We start from the raw sequence: 17,027 nt of genomic DNA on the forward strand, positions 1-17,027 counted from the left end.
ACATGCATCATACTAAGACTCAGGAGGAGACTGGTGCTTCGCTGAGCCGAAGTGGAAAGTATTCGATTCGCGCCTCTGACTCTGTTCGACTGCTCTTGCCCACCTCACTGACTTCTCTGGCGTACCAGAGGCGCAAAGAGGAGGAAGGCACCAGGGGTGGAGAGGACGCCCGAGCCACCCAAGGGGGGGTGGGGGGCCAGCGCGCATTGAAGGTTCTCTACTTGGGTAGGACCTTGTCGGCCCATGGAAAATAGACCCAATTATGAGTACTGGGTGTGTACTACTCATTGGTCCCGATAACGACTATCTTTCTTGCCGCGTCCTCGACGGTTCTCTGGACCATCTTTTGCCTGTACCCAACTCACGATCTTGCTCTCACCATCCACTGACGTACCAAGCGCAAACTCGCCATGCCTTGCCACGACAAGCAGGCGTCCCGAACAGATCATATCACTTGAATGTCGACAGAAGCCTCAACATAATACCCTGCGCATGCACAGTCGCGACTTTTGACCCCGATTCCCACCGACCTTGACCGGCAGCGCAAAACGCGGCCAACCCACCATGGAGTCTCCCATGCCCAGCAGCAACGGCGGCTTGTCGCCGCGCTCTTTTGCCATACAACACCAGCGCCCGCGGATCAGCTTTACAGGATGCTCCAGAATCACCGATTATGAGGTACTCGGCAAGCTTGGCGAGGGTACCTTTGGGTAGGTTTTCTCTGCTTGCCCTTGCTCCTGCCCAAGTCGTTCCGTCGCTAACCCTCGCTCGCCCAGCGAGGTTCATCGCGCGCGTTCGCGCAAGACCAACGCGCTCGTCGCGCTGAAGAAGATCATCATGCATAATGAAAAGGATGGCGTATGTCAAACCCAGTTCATCGCGCGCAGGCCCTTCCAGGCCATGCGTAACGACCCAAGACCACTTGAGGCTGACGACAATCCCCAGTTTCCCATTACGGCGCTCCGAGAGATCAAGCTCTTGAAACTGCTCTCCCACGATAATATCCTTCGTCTCGAAGATATGGCAGTGGAGCACCCCCCTAGATGTAAGCCACCCAACCATGCCACCCCGTTGTCCGAGTGCGGGACGCAATGGCTAACCATTTCCCCAGCGAACGATGTGAAACGAAAACGACCGATCATGTACATGGTTACACCTTATATGGACCACGATCTTTCTGGACTCCTCGATAACCCCTCGGTCACATTTACCGAACCCCAAATCAAATGCTACATGTTGCAGCTTCTCGAAGGCCTGCGGTATCTACATGATCAACATATCCTTCACCGAGACATGAAGGCTGCCAATCTGTTGATCAACAACAAAGGAATCCTCCAGATTGCCGATTTTGGTCTGGCGAGACACTACGACGGGCCCACGCCCAAGGCCGGCCAGGGAGGTGGAGATGGCAAGCGGGAGTATACCGGCCTGGTCGTCACCAGATGGTACAGGCCTCCCGAGCTTCTGCTGCACCTGAAGAAGTACACGACTGCTATTGACGTTTGGGGGGTTGGGTGAGTTGACAAGAATCCTGCTGCCGATCGCCGTCTAACCTCAGAGCAGCTGCGTGTTTGGTGAGATGCTTACCGGGAAACCGATCCTTTCGGGCGACAGCGACGGCCATCAGCTGGATATCATCTGGGACCTCGTGGGCTCGCCGACGCCACAAAACATGCCGCTGTGGAGCACACTTCCTGGCTCCGAGGGGCTGCAACCGCGGTCCCGCCCCGGCAACTTGTCCACGAGATTCAGGGAACACGGTTCGGCCGCCATCTCGTTGCTCAAGGAGCTTCTGAAGCTGGACTGGAAAACACGCATCAACGCCATCGATGCGCTGCAGCACCCGTACTTCAAGATGTCGCCTCTGCCGGCCAAGGCGCACGAGCTCCCGACGTTTGAGGAGAGCCACGAGTTTGACAGGCGCAAGTTCCACGACCGCAAGGCCGCCCTGCCTCCAGCCCCTAAGGGTGGCACGGTTGGCATGGGTCCCGAAGCGCATGGCGCCAGCGCCGGGTTCAACACTGGGGACGGCTACGCAAACGGTCGCAACGGGGTCAACGGAGGGCGCCACCCTCATCGCAACGGCGACGAAAGGCGACCGGCGTGGGCGCGCGACAGGCCAATGCCCGGTGAGCGAGGACTGCCACCACGCCCTCCGCCACCGGTGGACAGCGGTGACGACCGCGGGGGGTACCGTGACCGGAATGGCGGACGCGGACCTCGCAACCCCAGGCCGCCGGGCGCGGACGTGGATACGTATATGCCCAGCTACGGTCGTGAAGGTGGACGGCACCGGGATGACCGGCCGCGAGATGACCGACCACCCCTGGACCGACCTCGTGACGATCGCCCTCCTCTGGATCGCCGCCGTCGTAATAGCAGGGACGACTGGCGCTCCGACCGAGGGCCGGACCGGGTGCCGCAGTACGGCAGCAGGGAGAGACACACACGGAGCAGGAGCCGGTCGCCGGTCCGAGATCGCGAGCGTGAACGGGACTATCGCCGTTAGGCACAGCGGCACCCAAGAAACCAGCCACATCAGCAACAACCATATCAGCAATATCAGCAGCATCCACATCACCAACAACATCACTACCACCACCACCAACAACAACAACAACAACACTGGCAGTTCCAGCATACGGGACACCGGGGCTCGCAGGACCAACGGTATCCACGCGACCCTCGGTACTTGCAGCAGCACCACCAGTTGTACTATCAATACGGTCCATGGCATGGCGGACCGGCCCCGGGCAGAGGCGCGCATTTCCACAATGCGCGATATGGGCACTGGCGTTAAATCAGCACGGCCAGGGTGACTCTTTTTTTTTTTTTTTTGCAATTCTTTTTCCACGGCAAAGTAAAGAGACGGTTGGCATCAAGCAATCCATCATACGGCGGTGGAGTACCGGAATATCATTGGGCGAGCACGTCGTCGTGCGAGGCTCAACCAAGCGGGGCAAGGCAACTGGGAGCGGAAGGAGGATAAGAGGCGATGGCAGCGAGAAGTGAAGTGTGGTTGGTAGGTCTCTCTAGCTGGTGTAGGTAAAAAAAACCAATGGAACATGGGGACAACATGAAAGTCACAAATCTGAATCGTTGCTTTCTTCCTCGTGAATCGTCTGGGCGACCAGGCCGGCCGTGCGTCTCCTTCGCTTGGGGGGCAATTCCTCGAGGAGATGCCAGTCCGTCTCGCCCGAGGACGAGTACTCGGTCTTGGCCGGCGTGACGGGCCGCACGAGCTCGTCGTAGTAGTCTGACCTGCGTGCGCGCGTGTCGTCCCGCATGCCGAGGGCCGACGTGATGACGCCGGAGGCCAGGACCATGAAGAGACCGGCGACGAGACCGACGAGAGCGCCGCAGCCAACCTGTAGGTAGGTGAGGTTAGGTTCAGGACGTCAGGGGAGTCGACAGGGGAGTGCCGAAAGAAAGCGAGGCAAGCGGAATGGTAGACCAACAAAGATGTACAGGGGCTGCAGGAACTGTCAGTTTTGATGCAGCAAGCGGCTTGGGTGGCCGATTCGATTGGAAGGCTTTATTTACCTCGAGGCTCACGAACAAGCCAGCGATGGCCTGCACCCACGACCAGGCGTACGAGAGCACGAGGGTGACTGGCGACAGCAGGAACAGGGCGACGGCAATGACCTTGGAGAGGAGCGACCAGATGATTTTCAGGGGAAAGGCGCAGACAGCCCAGAGGATGACGGCTGTCTGCCAGAGAACCGTCTGCCATGTGGCCATGGCTGGGCCTGTCGGGTCGAGGGCGACGTGGGGAGGATGGATGGCCGTGACGGTCGTGTCCATGGCGATCAATCAGGGCATTGGCGTGAGAGACGGGGACGCACCGGGCTTGAGCTTGAGCTTGAGCTTGATACCGGATGGAAGAGAGTTGGACCGTCAGGAATGGACGAGCAGCGGGACCTCTGTGCGAGGTGGACGTCACGTCACGGTTCCTTCATTCCTGTCATGGCAAGACGCAGGTACCTCGCTCTCAGCACGGATGGAGCTGGGGGTTCCAGAGCTCGCGCTTGATGGAGCTCGAGCTTTGAGAGACGAGTCGATTGACAGGAGGTTGATGGATTACATAAGACAGGACCATGCAGACGGACAGCACGAGCAAGTACCGCGCAAGGGCACTGCTCATCCCCCAGCGTATCCACCGTCACAGCGGCGCACAGCACAGGCCCCAGGCACAGACGCAGGTGGGCAACGCCCCTCCATCTCCCACGGCTTCTGTTCTCGCCCAGTTGTCACCCAGCCGTCTGCCTGCCTTATCTCGCTCACTGGATCCGGATCTCTCTCCTGCCAACCTAACCCTGAGGTACCTTACCTCGACGTTCCGTTTTCACCGGACCCCCCCTCCCCTCCCCTCCGTCACCGAACTCACCCCAGTTCACCTCACCTCACCTCACCTCACCTCACCTCGCCTCGCCTCGCCTTCTTGCTCCTCCTCCCTCTCGCGAACGGCACATAGCATCACCAACGAACATCAGAACGGCACCCAGCAGCACAGCACACGGCCGTCGACAACCCCGCCGACCCGCATTACCCCCCCCAACCGTGCCGCTGCTGCGAGGGGGCCGCTGTCCCGCGATAGCGCCTGAGACCTGTCACGCGTAACGAGTCCCTCCACAGGATAGGCGTACCCTCCGATCGCGCCAGCTCGTCCACCCACCCACCGCCAGCCGAAACTCATCACACAAAGAGCCACGAGACCTATCTCTGCACCGCGACTGGACCCCGCGCCCGCCCCGTCGACCTGCCGGCACCCAACTGCACCCCTTGCTCGTCAACGTTACTCTTTGCCCATCGCCTCACCCAGCCACGAGGGTGCTTTTACCCCCCTCCCCGCACAGTCAGGAGTTGAGGTCGCCGTCGTCCCACCTGGGGGACCGCCGAAAAAAAAAATACTCAAGATGGGCAACAACCCCTCCTCCGCGTCCAAGCCCGCCACCCCCGTCTCTTCCAACCCAGCATCCGCCCACGACTCACCCAAGAACCCCAAGAGGGATTCGAAGCACATCATCCCCCACCGCACAACCGAACGGGTCGCCGCGCCCCCCGAGGCCTCTCTCCACCAGGCCCAGGGGTCCACCATCAGCAAGGCCTCGAGACCCCTCCAGTACAACCCCATCGCCGGCATCGCCAGCGCCTCGCCCTCCTCCAGCCCCAAGAGCAACAACTCGGCCGCGCCGCCACGGCCGTCCGACGCCAAGACGATCCCCCGCGATGAGCCCACCAAGCCGCTAGACGTCCCGACAGCCCACACCGAGCCGTCGTCCCTGCGCTCCCACATCTCCGCCCACGTCGACGGTGCCGGCCTCGTGTCCCAGAGCAGCGTCAACGACATGTCCTATCTCACGCGGCCCCCGCGCCTGCCGCTCCCCATTGAGGAGGAGGTCCATACGCCCGGCTCCCCCATCATCGCGCCGGCCGATGGCGACACCCCCATCGTCGACCCCGGCTCGCTCGATTCCGACCCCATGACCCGCAAGTCCTCGGCCCTCAGCAGCAACACGGTCGACGACGACGACGGCGAGGAGCTCATGGTCGACAAGACCCGCCCTACCGTGCCTACCCAGCTGCTCTGGACTCGTGGAGGAGAGAAAGTCTACGTCACCGGCACCATTTTCCAGTGGAACCGCAAGCAACGGCTGCATCCCGTGTAAGTTCTCGCCATCTCCCCCCTCCCCCTTCTTTTTCGGGTTCGACGGCTACTGGCTATGTATGCTTCTCACCACATTGTGCTACCCACATGCTGACTCGGCATGCCCTACAGCGAAGGCAAACCCGGCGTCTTCTCCGGCACGGTCCACATTCTCCCCGGCACCCACCATGTGCGTTTCTTGGTCGACGGCATCATGCAGACGTCGCCGGATCTGCCGACAACCGTCGACTTTGGCAACAACCTCGTCAACTACATCGAGGTCAGCGCCGATGACCTGCCCTCGCAAAAGAAGGCAGGCCAGGGCGCGTCAGCCGCGGCCGGGGCCGGTGCCGCCGACGGCCAGGCGGCGGTGAAGCCATCGGCCTCGCAGACGGACGACTCGGCCAAGCCGCTGCCGCGGGGCAAATCCGTGCCGTCTGCCAGCCAATACTTCCACCAGATCCCCAAGTACCTCGTCGACTTTGACCAGGCCGAGGACTCGCCCTCGTACCAGTACGCCGTGACGGCCATCGAGAAGCTGCCGACGCCGCCCAGCCTTCCGGGCTTCCTGGGCAAGCCCATCCTCAACGCCGCCGTCCTCATGAAGGACGACAACAGTGTGCTCAACATGCCGAATCACACGGTCCTCAACCATCTCGCCACGAGCAGCATCAAGAACAACATCTTGGCTGTGTCAGCGACGACTCGCTACAAGAGCAAGGTATGTCGGACAGGTTGTGTTCTGGAGACGGCCAGTTTTCTAACATGAGGCTACTAGTATGTCACGACCATCGTGTACAAGCCGACCTCGACGGACGACTAGAGGCGCGACGTCGCAGGGGCAGTGACTGGGGTGCGTCATGACGAAGAGAGCTCGGGCCGACTGACGATGCGTCTGTGCTGCGAGCTGCGGACACGCGGAGGCGACGATTCTCTATAGAAGAGGGGGAATCATATGTAGACGCTTTCCCACGTATTCCGGGGAACCGATTGCAATGAACAGAACAACATGCACAATTTCACAGGCGCCCAAACACACACAAGTGCGGCTCTGTGGGCCAAAGCGTCCCCGTTCAGTCTCTCCATTTGATATGTACCTCGTCTGTCCTGAAGCGCTGCGTGCACTGGCTGTCCTCGAGCGGCGTGCGAAAGCCCGTGTTGTACGCCAGCAGACCGGCGTGGGCAATCATGATGCCGTTGTCGATGCAGAACCTCTCGTCGGTGGCGTAGACGCTGCCGCCGCGGTCGCGGGCCATGAGCCCCATCATCTCCTGGAGGCGCTCGTTGCAGCCGACGCCGCCGACGATGAGGACCTGGCTGCTGCCGACGTGGGCCATGGCGCGCTCGGTGATCTCGACGAGCATGGCGAAGACGGTCTCCTGCAGGGTGAAGCAGAGGTCCTCGGGCGTGAAGGGCAGGGGGTCGTCGCCGCGGGCGCGGGCGGCGTGCATCTGGGCGGCGAGCACGTCGGCGCTCGCGAGGATGCCGGAGAAGGAGCAGTCCATGCCCTTGACGGCGTAGGGCAGGTCGAGCAGGCGGCGGCCGCGCTTGGCGAGCTGCTCAATGTTGTAGCCGGGGGCGGGGTCGTTGCTGATGGCGAGGGTGCGGGCGAAGCGGTCGAGGCAGTTGCCGACGGCGATGTCGAGCGTCTCGCCAAAGATGCGGTAGCGCTGCTCGGCGTAGGCGATGACCTGCGAGTTGCCGCCGCTGACGTAGAGCACGACGGGGTTGGCGGCGCCCGTGATGGTGCGGCCCATCTCGATGTGGCCGACGCAGTGGTTGACGCCCACGAGCGGCAGGCCCCAGAGCAGCGCGAGCGTGCGCGCGCCGACGGCCACCGACGCCAGCGGCGCGCCCATGCCGGGCCCCTGCGTGAAGCACACGCACGCGAGGTCGCCGGGCCCGACCCCCGCGTCGGCGAGCGCCCGCAGCGCCAGCGGCACAAAGTGGGCGCGGTGGTGCGCCGCCGTGTCCTTGGGCAGGAACCCCGTGCCTGGCGGGGACACGAACGTGTGGCGCACATTGGAGAGGATCGTCGCCTCGCCGGTCGCAGCGTGATGGATGACGCCGAGGCCGAGCTTGTTGGCCGAGCCCTCACAGCCGAGCGCCAGGTGGCCTCCTGGAGGGAACTTGCGGGCCATGGTGCGTTTGGAGGAGGATGGCGAGGGAGGTGAGCCGTTGACGTGAGAGAGTGGTCGTTTACGGGGGCTCTTGGGGGGTGAGGCGGGCATCGGGGGTGGGTATGTGTACGCGGTCTCACGTCTTGCGCGTGCCTTCGAGAAAAAGGGATACAGATGGGTGTTGTGGCGTGTTTTTCTCGTGTATAGAGGGGGGTATAAAATTGTCGAGCTGAGTCTCTTCGTGAATCTTGTCGTGAGTTTGGGGCAGTCGCGAGGAGGGGCAATTGTCCGATCGTCTTTCATCGATAAGGCCGACGATAGAGGGGCAGAGTGGATATGCTCTGGTACGTATAGGGAAGTGCCTAGGTCCCCAAGTTAAGGGAAGGTACCTGTCAGGTCTGTCTACCCACCTAGGTACCGCTTATGTCATCCCCGTCAGCGCCCGGCACCCCACTGGCGGCTGCTGGCACAAGAGGCTCAAGCCTGGCGCTCGCTGGTGCCGACGCTGGCGCTGCGCTGCGCTGGCACTGGCGCAGGCACTGGCGCAAAGGGTCCTACCCAGCGAAATGCTCGGTTTTGGTCAAATCCCACACAAAGTGCTCGCGGCCAAGTGGATCTCACTACCGACACAACGCTCGACTGAACCCACCTCGTCTGCCCGCCCACCAAGCTTTCGACAATTCCTTTCTCTTGTCACCGACTTTTATACCTCTCGCCGGCGTGTCCCAGAGACCATCATGCGTCTCTCGACGTCTGCTCCCGTCGCCAGAACGTCCCCAATGGGTCGCAAGCCCGCTTGCTGATCATGCCACGGCGCAGCACGGCGCACCGGAGTCATGGCCCATTCGGAGGTCCTGGTGCCGCTTCCCAACCACCACGTCTGCTGGCCACACCACCCGCCAGCTCTTCTCTCCCCTCTTTCGCAGGCCCTGAACCCCTCCGTCTCTCTTCCTCCTCTGCTTCAGGAGACATGGTTTCTGTGTCGAGTCCTCTCTGCGCAATCCTCTCCACGGCCGGCGCAAGATCGACGACGCATCCACAGTCGCACGTCGTCCCATCCGCCTGATGCCAAGCCAGCCTCGGGACGACAGACCGCACCACACGGCTCTGCCAAACAAGATGGTTCTGAACAAGAGAGCCGCTTTTGTATTCTGTGTCGATCTTGAGTCCTAGCATCAACGTTACCGGCAGTATCTCCCATCAGCCAGGAAGGCAACCCCGCTCGTCCTCTCCTGCGATGCCGAGCCTGCTCCGGTGCGTGGGCAGCCTGGAAACCAACATCCGTCTGTCGACTGCAAGCGAAATGCGACAAGTCTTCCGGTGTTGAGCCCTATAGCTTACGTTCTCGCCCTAAGGAGCTTGCACTAGCCGGCGCATCGGCCTTCTTTCTCTCGTCCTTCCATGCTCTTGTTCTCGTGAGCAATAGTGGCTCACGATGCACACATGCTGCTGTCGCCTGCGGATGCTCGTCAGCAACATGACGTCGACATCAGCAGCAGCAGCAGCAGCAGCAGCAGCAGATTTGCAGCAGCCGTGGAAGGTCCTCTCTGCATGCTATGCAAATCTATGGGCCAGTGGAGCCTCGGGCCATGTCCTGGTGTGTTGGGTCATTTGGTACGTACTGACGAGACCAACCAAGGAGGCAAGAAATGACTAACAACGAGACGTCGACAGGTGACATCTTGCGAATCACGGCCAAACTCAGTACACCTCGACTCTTCGAAATAACGCACGTCTGCGCATTCGACCAGAGCAGCTGTGCGGGGTTCTTCCGAAGGCCGCTTGCCGCCCGTCGACTGCTGGAGCTTCAGCGTGCAACACAAAGTTCATGCAAGCATCACTCCTCGCACACGGTCCGACAATGACGAACCACAAAATGTACACACACAAAAAGTCAAATACCAACATGTTTGTAATATTGCTTTGATGCATCTAAGATCTTCCGACCACAGACTACTTGCCGCCAACGCCGAACTGCAATGCAAACCCCGTGGTACACTACACTACAGAGGGCCAATCCCAAACGCCACGCCACCGAAACCCCCTTTGCCGCCCGCCTGCCAGCCTGCCACCATTCGGCCGATATCCCAAAGCAAAAGAGAAGAGGGAAGAGAGCCCACACGAAGGACCCGGGTATAAACAGCTGCAACTATACACTTTTCCACCAGCACCGTTGCAATATGTGTGTGTGGAAGGACCGCTCATCCGCTCAAGACGTCGCTCGAGCTTGTTGCGGGGTGGCCGAAGCCTGCGGAGCCTGTTGCGATGGCGCGTTGGGCTGCGGTGGTGGTTGTGGAAGCGCTGGTCTGTTCCCATTCGCTCCCGCACCCTGCGACCCATTCGCACCTCCTTCTGCCGGCCCCACCGGTCGACGTGGGAAGATGAACGGCGAGAGAGGAATTGTTGCTCGGAACTTTAACGCACGAGTATCGAACGGATCAACCTCGTACACAGGAGGGTCCTCGTCGTCATCCTGGTCATATTTCCACCGGTCCGAGGCATCATCATCTTCTCTCGGCGGTGACGCCAATCCACGACGGTCGATCCACAGGCGGTTCAGGCGGCCAATGCGCCGACGGAACGCCGGCTGCTGTGTTGGTGGCTTTTCCTTGCCGCCACCGCCGCCGCCGCCTGCCGTGAAGCGGAACATGGCCATGTCACGTTTATCTGCCGCCGGTGCAGGCTCATCGTCCACGTCCATGGCATCGGAGTCTTCCGATGTGGACGCGGGAGGCGTCATGAGATACTGCGTCTTGGCGGGTCGGAAGCTCACTTCCATGCCCTCATCCCTGACAGGGGACAAGGGGCCGCGTGTGAGATCGATGTGGTTTTGGTTCCACTTGCGGTGTGTCTGAACCTTCTGTTCCACGTCTGCACGAAGCTCGTTCTCCTTCTCCAACAGCTTGTCTGCAAGCTGGACGAGATCGGCCTCCATAGTCCGACCATCTGGTCGGACAGCCATGCGCATGGCACTTCCAGGAGGGCGCTGCAGTGTCGGCGCATCTGCTGCCTTCCTCTTCTGCGGCTGTGGGAATGGTCAGCAGGGTCGTCGACACGGAAGGTCAAACAGACGCAACATACCTTGTTGTTGAAGAGGTCGTCATCTTCGCCCTTGATACCCAGTTTAAGCTTCATCTCCTTGAGCTTAGCACGCTGCTCAAAGATCATGCGCTCTAGGTTCAAGAACTCGCGCTTCTGTACCTCTCTCTCGTAGGAGAGGATCACAAGCTGACGACCATCCTCTAGCTCCTTGCGTAACCTCTTGAGCTTCTCGGCGCTCTGGACATCTCGTTGCCTCGTCTTGCGCGTCTGACGGGCCTCACGTCGCCTGAAGCAGACGTAGGGGTCCGTATCATCGCTGTCTTGGTGAGTCTCAAACTTCAGGGTCGGGTGCAGCGGTTTGTTGGCAGATTCCTGCCGACGGGTCTTCCAATATTCATAGACCTGCTTCGCGTGGTTCATGAACTTGGTCGATCCGAGCTGCTGCAGAGGTTGCACCATCATGTCGTAGCCAACGACGGTGTTGTCTATGGAGGCAAAGGGTGCGTGCTCGGAGGCCATCTCCTCGAAGACGTCCATGATCTTTTCAAAGTCATCTTCGGAGAGCTGGCCCGCACCCTTTCTATTACTGTTGTACTTCTTCAGGTACTCGTCGTCCTCTGTAGTCATGTCATACGCCACACCAATGCTCTCCTCCACAGTCTGCGAGAAGCGGATGTAGGAGTTGGGGAGCTGGTGGTGCCCTGGGTAGAGCTGGTCATAGTTGATGTCGCTCTCCTGGGGAGGCGGAACAGGAATTTCCTGGTCATTGCTTGTGCCGGCCTCCTTGAGGATGGACTGCAAGTGGTATTCCTGAGAGTCCAAGATCAGTATGAGTGCATGCAACCATGAGATAGGAGTGAGTGAGTGAGAGTAAAAGTGGAGACATGTCAGGAAACATGCCAAGCCATATCACGTGATATGGCATCGCAATATCAGAGTGATGAAAAACATGGACGGGGGCGGACGTACGGTTTCCTCGGCGGCTTCGACGCCAGTAGCGATCTGGGTTTCGGTGGTCAAAGACTCATATTCGCTGGGGTCGATGTCGTCTTCCCTGAGGATAGGGAGGAGCGTCTTGACGCTGAGCTTTTTCACTCGCACCTTCCGGGTGGACATGGCGGTGAAGGGTGGCAGAAATGGCGCAATGCCAGCGGAAAAACCGCGTGAAAAATGGCTCAGGTCATAAACAACGGGCTTCTGTGTTCACCTGTGCACTTTTTGAGGATGAAAAAGGGCGTTTGTGATGCCGATTCGATGGCCGTTGTTGCGCTGGCCGATGAGGTGACGTTGGGGATGTTTTGCCGCGCGAAGAATTTTCGCTGGGTTCCGGTCGCCAGAACCAGTTGCCTTGGAGAAGGTCTGCGGGCGGCGACGTGTACTCTTGCGCGGGAATCTTGGTGGCGAGGTACTTGCTCTGCGCTCGGGCCACTTTTGTGTCGAGGGATTGGGTAGCTTGGGTGGCCGTCAATTACGCTTGCCTGAAATGGGCGCCGCTAAAAGGGGGTGGCCTCCGGTCACGTGCTGCCAGTTTGATATCAGAAGAGCACCCAGGCCGTTTTGCATTGATGTCCGTTTGCGTGCACTGAGCTTGTTTGATCATCACTGTCCAGAAGCGCAAGTTCTTGTAGCCTCAACCTATCAAAAGAATCAATAGCATATCAACAGCGTAGTTGAGACGGGCGCATAACAGCCTTCCGGATCACGGTTCGGAGGTTGGTTATACGCATGGCTTTGGCCGGCGACGAGTGGTGGTCCGTGCGGTGATGTCGAGGCCGGGGAGCAGGCTTGGGCTGACACGGTGCCTGCCTCCCACTCCCTATCCAGCTCTCCACAGCGCCAACTCCAACCACGACCTCGCCCTGACCTACCTTGTTCCCGACATTGAAACTTGCCCCGCGATCAACAACACTTGGGCGCCGGCCACCACAGACACTCACACTCCTCTCTCCGCAAACCCGAACACCCAACACGACTCGCGACTGCAACTCTCGACATCATGGGCAACACCACTAGTGCCGTGTTGGACAACATTGTCCAGGGGTCCAACTGTGAGCCAAGCCCCTCCCCCACCATGGACCCTTCCGACCCAGTAGAGTCTCGGAGGCACTGACCAGGCTTTTGATGGTGTTAGTCGATAGGGACGAAGTCGACCGTCTGCGAAAACGGTTCATGAAGCTCGATAAGGTGCGTTGGCTCTGTCCTACTACGGGCCGCTACAAATCCTGGCCAGCCGGCCCGAGTCCAGTCCCCCCCCCCCAATCTACCGCAGCTTGCTGAACCGTCACCTTCCAGGACAACTCCGGCACCATCGAGCGCGACGAGTTCCTCAGCCTCCCCCAGATCTCCTCCAACCCGCTGGCGACAAGGTAGGCCGGCCCAAACCCCCTCCTGTCCCCGTTTTCCAGAGCTGACTCTTGTCCCCCGCATGGTAGAATGATCGCCATCTTTGACGAAGACGGCGGCGGCGACGTCGACTTTCAAGAGTTCGTCTCGGGCCTCAGCGCCTTCTCGTCCAAGGGCAACAAGGAGCAGAAGCTGCGGTTCGCCTTCAAGGTGTACGACATTGACCGCGACGGCTTCATCAGCAACGGCGAGCTCTTCATCGTGCTCAAGATGATGGTCGGCAGCAACCTCAAGGACCAGCAGCTCCAGCAGATTGTCGACAAGACCATCATGGAGGCGGATCTCGACAATGACGGCAAGATCAGCTTTGACGAGTTCACCAAGATGGTGGAGAACACGGACGTCAGCATGAGCATGACGCTCGACCAGTTCTAGGCGACATCGCGACGAGGGGAGGAGGAAGGGATCGGTTGCGGAGCGGCTTGTAGGCGCAGGCGCTGTATATCGGGCGAGGGGAAGGCGCAGGGCGTGGAGAGCGGCGGCGGCGACGACGAATCACACTCACGAGAAACGACACGAGAAGAATATGATGGGGGGGTTCTCTCCCCCAGGAGATCTCAACAATACAACCAATACCCCGAAACGAGGGCTACGTACTGGAACGACCATGGCGCGTCTCTACTATTGCTTTCCGTGACCTTCAACTTGCTGTAGGCGAACGTGATGACGTGATCGTCGACAGTATGTAACTTTGGTCAACGCAGGGAGTCATATGGTAGTACGAATCAGACGAAGGCTTTAGACAGGTGGTAGGATTTTTGGGGTCGGCAGCAAGTAGCTTGTATCGTAGGGCAATGTGTCCTTACTGGGAGGGAGATCGGCGCAGGTGACAACGTCTTGCATTTGGCCTGATCTGGGGGGTGTTTTCCATATCCCCTGGCTCAACTATGAGGCTAGCACGACTGCCAGAGAAGTTGCTTGGGAAGCATGATTCACCTTTCGCGCTGTTGGTAAATTCACAGCTCAAAACGGAGCAAGTGCACACGGATTGTAGTTGCTGAATAGCTGACGTACAGCGCTGTCGTCAGTGGTGTGTAGATATTCCCTATCACATGTTCATACTAAGACCTTCAATGTGATATCGGATATGAAAACCTTTTGACACCATTGGAGTTTGCTCACCAAAGCCATCCTCATGAGACAGCCATGTCGACGCCAACAGTCATTCGGGCAGAAGGGCTTGACTACAGGGGCTCCAGACCATATCAGACATCTCAAAATAAAAAAGCGGCATCAATCCTTCAAAGACAAGTAACCACAGCTCGCGAGCCGACAAATCCTAAATTCATCCGACACTCAGAACTGCAGCCACCCAGCAATGTCTCCAGCCAAGTCCCGGGACCGAAACTTTGACGTAGACACACAGCCGCGAGGGAGCTGTCACCCCATAGAACCCCCTCTCCACCAACCCGCACGGAAAGAGAAAACGAAGACTGGATCCAACGCAGCGAGACAGCGGAATAGAGGTGTCGCCAACAGCGCGCCTGGAGCATTTGACCCGTTCCGTTCCCGCCTCACGCAGCTTCCCGAGACATCGAGGCCACTTTCTCAGCTCAGCTCGACAGCTCAAGCTCACCGGGCCAAGGGGAACGTTGCCTCGCTTTGCAAGATCAAATGCCATGATGGACACCGCCTACACGCTCCGGGCACCCCCTCCGGGTGCGAGCCAACAGACACAATCACACATGTCTCGAGGGCCCGCCCTGCAGTGCAACCAAAAATGGCGATTTAGCGCAGTCCCAGAGAGACGGGTATTGGTTCCGGGGTGGTCCGCCTGGCGTTCCTCAGCACACAGCCTTGCACGAACGAGACATGCATCCATTGACTGATCACATAACGAACGACAGGGATCGCTGTCCACCCTCCCTCGATGACCTTATTCCTTGTCTCACTAGCAGCTGCGAGATGCCGCAGACCAGTGGGGGGAGGGAATGGCTGGCGGAGGGGAGCTGTGCAGTGTCTTACTGCACAGGCAGCATGAGCTGATCCCGACTCCACTGCCCAGCTCGTTGGACACAGATAGTCCTGACAAGACGAGGCTTGCTCATGAGCAGGGTAGCTGGAGACTGAGGCTGAAGATTTGGTGGGGGATCAGACCCCGGGTGGTCGCAGGGCGCGAACAAGATATCGATTGAGCCCCTTAGCCTGCGTACAAGTTGCCGTCCGTCCATTCGCCTGCGTCCCCTTCCCCCCACAATCCGCAAGGCACGTCGTTCAGACAAGCACAGAGGTAAGGTGCTACCAGGGGGAAAGGGTGTGCGTGTGGATGGAGTGGCGAATGCTACCGTATGTGAGGCGTCGGCGTGAGGCGTTCGACCAGCGATTGGATCGTTCATGCTGGAACGATCGGTCCGAGAGGGGGGGGAGGAGGGACGGGGAGCAGCCGACCAGTCCGCCCCGGTCGTCCGCTTCCGGGGCGGATCCACCTCCCCCTTCCTGCCCCTTCCTGCCCTGCCCTGGCGCCGGAGCTTCTACTGTGATTTCCGTGTCGTGCAACGGCCAGGGTGAGCCACAGGAACACATAATCCCCCCCCCCACTCGATGCAACTTGGCCAGGACACTCGAGCCCGCTTGCCGCATATCGCGAATCGGTCCCGCAACTTGTCCAAGGTAGGGGCGGGCAGAAACGAGAGAGAACAAAGAATGTTAAACCCAGCAGCGCATCGTAGGTCCCCGGCCCTGAAGCGATGCGATCCGGTTCACCCCCCTCCACCCCCTTCCTGAGAAATGACAGGTCACACCAACCACAAGTCGGGGGCACCCCTGGTTTGTCGCCCATGTAAACCAGAGTCCTGGTGCACCAGGCTCCCCCCCTCCCCTTCCGCTGTGCTCCCCTCCAGGCACCCCCCGTGACCCCCCCGTAGGCCCCCTAAAAATGAGCCCTAGATTCTCCCCGAGATCGCCCCCGGGGGGACCCTCCGGCGATCCCGCACAGAGGGAGCAGCCTTGCTCCGGGGGGGGAACTCCTCCCATGCCGTCGTGCACCGATCGCACGGGCGGCGCAGGGCGGACCAGAACCAAAATAAAAAAGTGACAGAGTGAGGAGACCGGGCGATTTGCCTTGGGGGGAGAAACAGGCCCACAAGGCTCAGCGTTCCTGCTCCCCGGATCTGCCCACTGCTGTCCATTCGTGAATTGTGATTGCTGACCGTCGCGAGCCGGGGGCTGACATGGCGGATGGAGAGGAGGAGGGCGCCGTGGGGGCGCGTTTTCCCTTCGTCATGCTGTCCTGTCCCAGCTTCATCAGGAGACAATCCAGCCTCAGTCCAGCCTCCCGCGCCTGTCTCTTGTAAATAATGCACCGATCCAGCAGGTCATGGACACACACCAAAAAAAAAAAAAAAAAAAAGACTCTATCGACAAGCCCCCCTCTCACGACGACGCACAAGAGAGCCAGAAAAGAAAAAGAAAAGAAACGTGGATGTGACGCGCCTTGCATATCAGGTGGGACAGGGAACCCGCGCCAGTCCCAGGCGGTCGGTGCAGCCCAAGGTTACCGTACCGCACCGTACCTGCCGTACCATACAGTTGCTGTCCCTCTCTGCCCCTTCTCCCGAGTAGTAGGTCGGTAGGTAGGTATGCGCTGCAGCCGGGTGGTGGGTGACCTGCAGCCTGCCTGCCTGTCTGTCTGCAACCCACCCACTCCCCACCCCCCGCCTCTTCTGTGCCCGCCATGCTGCTGCAGCGTCTCTCCGCCCCCTTTCGTAGGGCCGAGACGATATAACGTCACGGTTCACTCACCCTCACCATCACCATCAAAGAGGTGCCTTACGGTGCACGCATCGTCTGCCGACCGTCTGCCGAATCTGGGCGTC

General features: G+C 59.8%; 6 protein-coding genes across 6 annotated transcripts; 3 read left to right on the forward strand and 3 right to left on the reverse strand.

Annotated features, from left to right (window-relative positions):
- Window positions 1–564: 564 nt before the first annotated feature.
- Window positions 565–2,509, forward strand: BUR1 (serine/threonine protein kinase, CMGC, CDC2/CDK sub; the record flags this gene model as incomplete). Its single annotated transcript, XM_028635833.1, has 4 exons — window positions 565–710; window positions 777–1,045; window positions 1,112–1,514; window positions 1,564–2,509. 4 exons carry the CDS (start codon window positions 565–567, stop codon window positions 2,507–2,509), a joined length of 1,764 nt encoding a protein of 587 aa, XP_028491801.1.
- A 574-nt stretch (window positions 2,510–3,083) lies between these two features.
- D7B24_001610 (uncharacterized protein) lies at window positions 3,084–3,804 on the reverse strand (the record flags this gene model as incomplete). Its single annotated transcript, XM_028635834.1, has 2 exons — window positions 3,084–3,368; window positions 3,556–3,804. 2 exons carry the CDS (start codon window positions 3,802–3,804, stop codon window positions 3,084–3,086), a joined length of 534 nt encoding a protein of 177 aa, XP_028491802.1.
- A 1,112-nt stretch (window positions 3,805–4,916) lies between these two features.
- On the forward strand, window positions 4,917–6,470 carry SIP2 (SNF1-interacting protein; the record flags this gene model as incomplete). The annotated part of the gene is made up of 3 exons (XM_028635835.1): window positions 4,917–5,665; window positions 5,780–6,368; window positions 6,426–6,470. 3 exons carry the CDS (start codon window positions 4,917–4,919, stop codon window positions 6,468–6,470), a joined length of 1,383 nt encoding a protein of 460 aa, XP_028491803.1.
- A 250-nt stretch (window positions 6,471–6,720) lies between these two features.
- On the reverse strand, window positions 6,721–7,878 carry KAE1 (putative tRNA threonylcarbamoyladenosine biosynthesis protein kae1; the record flags this gene model as incomplete). The annotated part of the gene is made up of 1 exon (XM_028635836.1): window positions 6,721–7,878. The coding sequence occupies one exon, from the start codon at window positions 7,876–7,878 to the stop codon at window positions 6,721–6,723; it is 1,158 nt and encodes a 385-aa protein (XP_028491804.1).
- A 2,098-nt stretch (window positions 7,879–9,976) lies between these two features.
- Window positions 9,977–11,925, reverse strand: EPL1 (Enhancer of polycomb-like protein 1; the record flags this gene model as incomplete). Its single annotated transcript, XM_028635837.1, has 3 exons — window positions 9,977–10,792; window positions 10,849–11,619; window positions 11,779–11,925. 3 exons carry the CDS (start codon window positions 11,923–11,925, stop codon window positions 9,977–9,979), a joined length of 1,734 nt encoding a protein of 577 aa, XP_028491805.1.
- Window positions 11,926–12,805: 880 nt separating this feature from the next.
- Window positions 12,806–13,587, forward strand: CNB1 (Calcineurin subunit B; the record flags this gene model as incomplete). The annotated part of the gene is made up of 4 exons (XM_028635838.1): window positions 12,806–12,857; window positions 12,941–12,993; window positions 13,102–13,175; window positions 13,242–13,587. 4 exons carry the CDS (start codon window positions 12,806–12,808, stop codon window positions 13,585–13,587), a joined length of 525 nt encoding a protein of 174 aa, XP_028491806.1.
- Between the last annotated feature and the right edge of the window lie 3,440 nt (window positions 13,588–17,027).

This window comes from Verticillium nonalfalfae (genome assembly GCF_003724135.2).
Source record: "Verticillium nonalfalfae strain VnAa140/NRRL 66861 chromosome Unknown scaffold_132, whole genome shotgun sequence".
NCBI lineage: Eukaryota > Fungi > Ascomycota > Sordariomycetes > Glomerellales > Plectosphaerellaceae > Verticillium > Verticillium nonalfalfae.